Here is an 8279-nt window from a genome sequence, read left to right as displayed (position 1 = left end):
TTTCCTAAACCAAATAAGGGGCTTAAAAATCAGGGCAGTTCATATTTGGGTTTCTCAGGTTTGCCTGACCATGTGTCCTAGTTTGCTAATGCTGCGGAATGCAAAACACCAAAGATGGATTGGCTTTTATAAAACGGGGGTTTATTTCACTACACAGTTACAGTCTTAAGGCCACAAAGCGTCCAAGGTAACACCTCAGCAATCGGGTACCTTCACCGGAGGATGGCCAATGGCGTCCGGAAAACCTCTGCTAGCTAGGAAGGCAGCTGGCATCTGCTCCAAAGCTCCGGCCTCAAAACGGCTTTCTCCCAGGACATTCCTTTCTAGCAAGCTTGCTTCTCTTCAAAACATCACTCCCAGCTGCACTCGTTTCCTCCCCCCGAGTCAGCTCATTTATATAGCTCCACCGATCAAGGCCCACTCCAAATGGGCGGGGCCACGCCTCCATGGGAACATCTCATCAGAATCATCTCCCACAGCTGGGTGGGGCACATTCCAAGCAAATCCAACCAGCACCACACAAGACCACAAAGATAATGGCATTTGGGGGACACAATACACTCAAACCGGCACACCATGTCTGGTCCATTTTAAAGAAGGAAGATTTGCCCTTTCTGTGGCCAGCTCCTGCCACCTCACTTTCTGCTTAGGTTTCCAGGTGGTTGGGCTCATAAACAAAAACTCTTTGGGTTTGCTTTACTAATCCTCATCTCTACATGACTGGACAAAGTGTGGATTGTCACTGACTGACAGCTTTATCAGGCAATGTTTTCATAGTCTTCTATGGCTAACAAAACAAAACAAGTGACTTTTCAACTTCAGAGGTGTTTTAGTTTAAACTAGGCTGCTCAAAGCAAATACTAGGAAATGGGCTGGGTTAAAAAAAATGGGAATTTATTTGCTCACGGTTGAGGCCAGGAAAATGTCCAAATCAGGATATCATTGATGCTTTCTTCTGGAAGACTGGCTGCTGGCAATCCTTGACTCCTCTGCCACATGGCACGGCACATGGCCATGTCTGCTGGTCTCTCCCTTCTCTTCTAGGTTTCATTGCTTTCAGCTTCTTGCGTCTGTTGCTTTCTCTTTGTCTTGCTCCCATTTATATAGGATTAAGCCCATCCTGAATGAAGTGGGTCACACCTTAATTGAAGTAGCCTCATCAAAATTTCCTACTTACAATGGGTTCACATCCACAGGAATGGATTCACTTTAAGAACGTGTTTTTTCTTGAGTACATACAGCTCCAAACCACCATACCAGTTTTGTTTGTTTGTTCTGACTAGAGAGTTTAATCCGTTTACATGTAACCATTGATAATGCAGTACTTACTTCTGCTATTTTGCTATTTGGCTTTTGCAAGTCTTATATCTTTCTTGTCCTTCAGTTCTTCCATTAGTTGCCTATTTTTTGTATTTAGTTGCTCTTTTGTAGGGACCCATTTAGAATCCCGCCGAATTTCCTTCCGTGCATACTTCTCAGATATTTTCTTTGTGGTTTTGATGGGACTTAAATTCAACATCCTTCTGAGCAATAAACATCCGAGAATTTTCTGAGTCGTGTTCTGCCCGGCCCTGTCTTGCTGTGGGAGAGACTAGATTCCTCGGAGACGTTTGGGGTGATAGCTTGCGAAGACTCTGAAATTTTGCATTGGGTTGTGAGGTGCTGCCAGGTTCCCATAGGTCCAGCAATTCTGGGTCTCAATTCCTCCCGCGGAAGTCAGATATATGAAATTTGGGTTTGACCAACTCTCCAGATTGAAAGTTTGGGAGGCACTAGCACCCCTGAGTCTTCTCACATTTTTTTTCCCAGTATTTGGGCTACTGTTAAGGCTCCCTCTGGTCACCATTTTGATATAAATACTAGGCAAGCAGGCGTCTCACGGTAACCAAGGAGACACCCGTGCCCCGCCCGTTTCCTAGCCTGAACTACAATTCCCGTCAGCCGATTTCCCCTAATTGACCACGAGTTGTATAGACTTGGCTTATCGGCAAACGCAAACCCGCCGCAGTGAACAGCGGGAGTCCAGTTCGCGGCGTGGCCTCACTTTTCGCTGCGGGAAGCTCCAGAACTACAAATCCCCTGAGCCACAGGGCTCACGCATGCGTAGAGCACAGCCGGGCCCCCTAACCCCTCTGCTGGTGCCTGAGAGGTAAGAGAGGGCGGGGGAAGGAAGAGGAGGCGGGCTCCGGGTTCTGCGTTGGCTGCGGCCTGGCACCAAGGGGGCGGCCCCGACTGATAGCAGACCCAGCGGCCCCCGGAGATTATGGACCCGGCCGAGGCGGTGCTGCAGGAGAAAGCGCTCAAGTTTATGGTGAGGAGGAGGGGCAGGCCGGGGAGCGGTGGAGGTGGTGGCGTTGGTGGCGTCGCTACGACTCGGGCCTGGGCCACTCGCCGTCCCGGGGAGAAAACCCCGGGACCCCGGGCCAAGGCCGGCAGCGGAGGCGGCTAGAGGGACCGGACAGGAGCTCCGGACAGGCGGGAGGGGGTTGCGGAGCAGACCCGGGGGTGGGGGCAGCAGCTCCGCCATCTTGTGGATGAGAGGCCAAGTGACAGCGGGAGCTTAATCCGGGAGGGGGCTCCGGGCCGCGCGCGGGGCCCTGGAGGGAAAGGGGTGTGGGGACAGTTACTGAAGAGCGGAGGAAGCTGGGAGGAGAGACGCTGCGTGGCCGCTGGCAGGGCCTTCCCGGTGTCAGGGTCACGGATAAGGCCCGGGAGAGAAGGTACATCCCAGAGTGGGGAAGAGGAGCGCGGGATGGTGGGAGGACAGATATGGGGGTAGGTGGGAAAGGGCAGAATTGGATGCAACTGGCTCTGAGGGTGGAGAAGGGAAACCAGGGCTGTGGGAGGCTTGTAGATTTGTAGAATGAAGCGGGAGATAGTAATTGCCTTGAGGGTAGAATCCCAGTTTAAGCCAAACTAATGTTGACGAACTCTGGAGAGGAAGAGGCCTTACTTAGGAAGATAAGGATGGGGATGGGGACGTAGGGCTATGGTGACAGTCCTTGGGATGGGGGGTGGTGTTGACTGTGGGCCAAATTACAAATGACAGGAAAAGGGGTATATACTGTATTGAAAGGAGATGCTATATGTTGTAAGGATGAGGTGATGAAAAGCAAGAAGCTGATTTGTCAGGGAAACATGGGTATAGGAGATTGGGGGCAAAATTAATATCTAGTAAGGTAAAACAAAACTTAGAGCTAAGTTGTGGAGGTAGTGAAATGTCGGGGCTGGGGCCTGTATCCTCTTCTGGGAAAGGAAAGGTCATGGAGATTAGAATTGCTAAGACTCATAAGAAGCAGTGAGATGAGTAGAGAACTTCAGGAGATAAAAAGGGGGGTGTAGGTAGTGGAGAACGGGAGATAAATAAGCATGGGTGGTTACCCATCAATTTTAGTTTGAAGCACCGTGGGTGCATGGATTGGATTTTCTGAGTGTGTTTAAACCTCCTGGTTTAGAGCTGATTTCTTTAACTTTGTATCATGCTTTTCTTGTTCTGTGCTTATGTTTCGGAAATTTGTATAGTCTGATATTTGATGCTTTTAATCTGATGCTTCTTGTATATCCTAGGTGTAAAACCAGACTTTGTGGTTACAGCTAAAGAAAGATGGGATACATAGATTTCTAGTTTAACAGGTGGCCTTAGGGACATTGGTATTATTTGCAGTCAAATCTTGCTTTTTCAAGAGTAATTGTAACCTGTCACTCCAAACCTTATTCCTTTGTTAGGTAGTTCCTATTTTGTGCTGTTGCCTGAAATACCATAACAACTTCAGATCTAAATAAACATTGATACTAATCTGGATTGAATTTAGGCTTTAAACTGTCCCATTTACAAAAATATTTTTCAAGAGACTGGTCAAATTTAATAAGACTTTTTGTTTTGCTTTGTTTTAATACTTTCAGAAACACGTGATTAAAGTTTGACTGTATCAAAAGCAAGATTACATTAAGCCTGAAGAAGGTTCTTGAATTTCTGCCCCATGTTGAAGAGAAACTTGAATTTTTTGGACTGTAGTAGTTAGAGGAAGTTGCTTGATCCCTAAATCCAGCTTCTAAATTGATTTTCAGTTAGAAAAGTGGCAAATGCTTATTTTTGTTTTCCTACTTAGAGGGTTGACTCAGTCTTAATGTTGACATTTGTGTCAGATTTATGGAATAATATCACTTATAGATCATAAAGAGACATTATGAGATCATCTTCTTAACTTCCCATTAGACCTCAGCCTATGAACATTTTCAACTACTTGATCTCTGTTTCGTACCAGTGAGACATTTTTCCATAATGGCCCCCTGATTGAGTTAAATTGGACCTGGAGATGGCCATGTAGTAGTTCCTAGCTATTGAAGTACCACACGTAATTAAATGTTGAGTCAGTTTCCACAGGGAGAAGACAATTTTTCTTTAATTTAACTTTCATTTTTGACCTTACCTGTTCTTTTGGCTGTTGTTTGAGAAAAGGCCAACTTGAAAAGGGTCACCAGGAATGACACCTTAATAACTGCAGCAGAGAATGGAGAGCTAGAGATTTGGTATTCTCTTCCAACTCAGTAACAGTCTTATTATGAATCTGAGTAAGTCCCTTTGGTCCCATTTACCCTGCTATAACATGCTTGTTTATTCAGAATGAATTTTGAGATAGGAAGATATTTTATTTGAGCTTGCACCAAGTAATTAGTTCACAGTACATATAGAAGGGCCAGCCTTTTAATCAAGTTGAAATTTTTGTGTAGCATCTGGCTTTGTTCTGGCCTTTATCCTTTCTCTCAGTTGTGAATTGCTAATGTCAACTTTTGTACAGATACCTTGATTTCTCTAGTTTAGAAAAATGTAAAATTTGTTGAAAATGCCAATATGAAATGAATATTCTCTTTGAAAAATTTTGCTTATGACCACATTAATGTAGTGCTTTGATTAGGAATTTTACAATAAAATCTCATTAATGAGACTGTTAATTTAGAATGGATCATTTAAGTCACACATGGTCTAGACTTAAAACATCCTTGGCTACTTGTGAAAAATAGTTTAAGTAGAATAGTTAATGTCTAAAAACAAATGAATCATATCAAAGCAATAGTTTACGTTAAATAACCCATATGCTAATAAACTTGCATTCAGCTTTAGCAGGTGCTCAAGGACCTTTACTATTATATCCTTGGTCAGTAAAAACATAATACCTCAGAAAATATAAATGGGAACTGGAAGAGGACCCAAGAAGAGAAACTAAAATGACTGCAAGGATGAAGCACATATATAAAAAAGGTGGGGGATGGAAAGATAAGCCAAGGGATGAATTTATTTGAAGTTTATTTGAAGAAGTGGACAGAATTCATATATTCTTGTCGAACTAGTCCCAGAGTCTTAGAACCAGGGAAACACCTGAAACTTGGATAAAATAATTTTAGGGCATATAGAATTAAAAAATAAATTTATTTTTAGTAGAGTTGGTAAATAACGGAAACAATTTAAAAGCTAATTATTGTTGCATGACAAACCACCCCCAAACTGAGTAATTAAAAAAACCCTCTTTGTTGTTTCCTTCGATTCTGTGGTTGACTGGTAATTTTTCTGGGCTTTACTTGGTACTTGCTGGGGTGTTAGCATGGCTGGAATGTTCAAAGTGGCCACACTTACCTGGCAGGCTGCTGGCTGGGAGTTCACCAGGGCTAATGGCCTTCAGTTCTCTCTGTGGGCCTCTCTCCACATGGCTGCTTGGATTTCCTTAAAGCTTGGTGGCTAGATTCTAAGAAGGAGAGTTCCAGGAGACAGGAAAAGGAAGCTGCCAGTTCTCTTAAATCCTGGATTCAGAAGTCCCAGAATGGCACTATTTGTCAAAGGCAGTTAAGGCCAGTCCAGAGTCAGAAAGAAAAGAAATAACCCCTCCCTGTTGAAGTGAAGCATGGCATGCACAAATAGAGAGGGGAGAATTGTGGGGGGCTATCTTTTGAGACTGGCTACCATATATATTATTGTAGTTGGATGTTCAGGATAAAAATACAAATGGGATTAGCCAAATCTGTCAGTAGTAACACTAGGAATGCTTGGGAGGTTTCTCATTTTTCAGGTTAACTTCTGACCTCATGATCTCCGGCATGACATACTTTCATTATGTCACTGTAGAACTATATTGGGGTGAATTAGTATGATTCAGAGACTTTTCTTATTGCTTAAGAAGCATATATATTTGAAAACAATAAATGGCATTTAAAAATGAATATTCAGATTTTTTTTATTGTCTTAGACTTTTCTTTAAACCAGTGAGCTTCAGTAGCAGTTGGTTGGATGGACATTTGAAACTAGTTAGTTTAGGTTGTCAGAGTTTCTATGTATCCTTTACTTCTTTCCAGTTTAAATTAGTTTTCAATCTAATTTATTTTCTTTTCAATTTGTTTCTTTTCTGGATACTCACTTAGGTATTGGGGTATGAAATGACAAATTAGTGATAATTCTTTGTGCTAATTTTCTTGATTTGTATTTTTAATAGATCCATATAATAAATTATTGGAAGGTGAATAATTAGATATTGGAGTAAAAATTCTTCTACTTTGAATTGTTGTCAGACATTTTTTATTGTTAAATTAGAAAATAAACTTTCGAAAGAGACCACTTGTTATTTTATACTGTCTTTATGTTGTTTAAAACCCGAAAGAAAGGAGGCAGATAAGAATTGTTTTCTCTTCCTAGAGAGAGACAGTACATTATGTAAGATCTTGATCATATATAGATAAAATTATTTTATGGTAAATGGCTTTACAAAAAAAAAAAGGATGAGATTGAAGAAAGAAAAAAAATCTTTGAGGTATTAAAATATTTTTAATCCCATCTTCTTTCTCACAATACTTAAATACAGCATGGAAGTGCTTTCTAAATATGTTTAATGAGGATCCATTGAAGATGAAATAGAAGATATTTACCAAAGTTTAACAACTTGGTCACTATAAAGAAAACTGCCTCTTTCCTTTATTAAATCAATCCCAGTATCCTAAAATTGGTAGTGGAGGAGGTGGCAGGATCTCCACATGGGAAAGGTCAGCTGGATCTTATAGTTTCAGCCCGTATTCCAAAATATTCATCTTGTATTTGGTGAATTGCTGGATAATTACAACGAGACTGAGGTATTGTTCCCTTTAGTTTCCCAGAGCTTGATTTAGACAGAACTTGAACATTTTACAGAAGAGTCAGAGATAACAAAAGTGAAATGGATACTGAAAGTAATATTGAACTAAGAATATGATTCTTAGTTACTGTCCAGACTTATATAAGATTTCCAGATCATTTGAATTACTGAGGAAATGCGCTAAGACTTTACAGTTGTCACAGTGTCATTGTATCAGTTAGCTATTCCTCTGTAATTAAGCAGTCACCTTCTCTGGGGCACTACCATCTTAACTCCTAGGTTGACTTTATATGTGGCCAAGGTGGGGAGTAGAAAGCAAGGGAGCAAAAGCATAGAGCTGGGAGAAAATTCCTGCCTGCCTAAGATGAATCCTTTGAATTGGAATTTCCTTCTGAGGTCTTGCTTCCTTCCTCAGAGTTGGCTCTCTCTTCTGGGTATACTTGCTTTCCTACTCTCAGGCTTGTGACTTGACCTGATGCTGTGTTAGTAACAGGTTAACCACAGTAGAAGTGGAAAAGCTGTGTTTTTAAAATATTTTTTTTAATATTTTTAAATGTATTTTTTAATATAGTCAGCCAAGAATAGCTATCATTTATGTAGGTTTTACTATATGTTCTTCTAAATGCATTATTCTCTGTTCTTAACTTATATTCTTTTATTTAATCCAATAATCCTGTGAAATAGATTGAATACTGTTATTACTTCCAGTTTTCAGATTGGGAAACTGATTTCAGAGAGGTTGAGTAACTTATACATAGTCACTCTGCTAGCAAGGACCCTGAGATCAAACCCAGGCAGTCTCACTCCAGAGCCTCACTTATACTATATTTCATCCTTGAAGAGCAGAGAAACTTTCAATGAAACATGATGGCATATTTCAGTTGCTGGTCAAATGGTGGCCAGGGTGGAAGAGTTACTGTCCAGACTTACATAAGATTTCCTGATCATTTGAATTATTGAGGAATTGCAGTAAGACTTTACGTTTGTCACAGTTATTGTATCAGTTAGCTATTCCTCTGTAGTTAAGAACCATAGAATATCAGTAGCATACAACAATAGATATTCTCATGAATTTGTGCTTTTGTTGGGTATTGACTGATCTAGATGTGGTTTAGATGGGTGATTCTGGACTTGGCTGCTCACTCGGGACTGTTCCACATGTCT

General features: G+C 41.3%; 1 protein-coding gene across 6 annotated transcripts in view; it reads left to right on the top strand.

Moving 5' to 3' along the window:
- The first annotated feature begins 2168 nt into the window (after nucleotides 1-2168).
- BTRC (beta-transducin repeat containing E3 ubiquitin protein ligase) overlaps nucleotides 2169-8279 on the top strand; it is a 227594-nt gene continuing 221483 nt past the window's right edge. For 2 of the 6 annotated variants that reach the window (XM_037804156.1, XM_037804153.1), the window contains exon 1: nucleotides 2169-2311. In XM_037804156.1, coding sequence (XP_037660084.1) covers nucleotides 2264-2311 — 48 coding nt within the window. In that variant the 5' untranslated portion in view covers nucleotides 2169-2263. Of the gene's footprint in view, nucleotides 2312-2631; nucleotides 2721-8279 lie in introns of those variants that run through there. The other 4 variants (XM_037804158.1, XM_037804155.1, XM_037804157.1 and 1 more) reach the window with 3 other exon arrangements.

Source organism: Choloepus didactylus, chromosome 15 (assembly GCF_015220235.1).
Source record: "Choloepus didactylus isolate mChoDid1 chromosome 15, mChoDid1.pri, whole genome shotgun sequence".
Classification (NCBI taxonomy): domain Eukaryota; kingdom Metazoa; phylum Chordata; class Mammalia; order Pilosa; family Megalonychidae; genus Choloepus; species Choloepus didactylus.
This window is presented reverse-complemented; position numbering and strand designations above follow the sequence as displayed.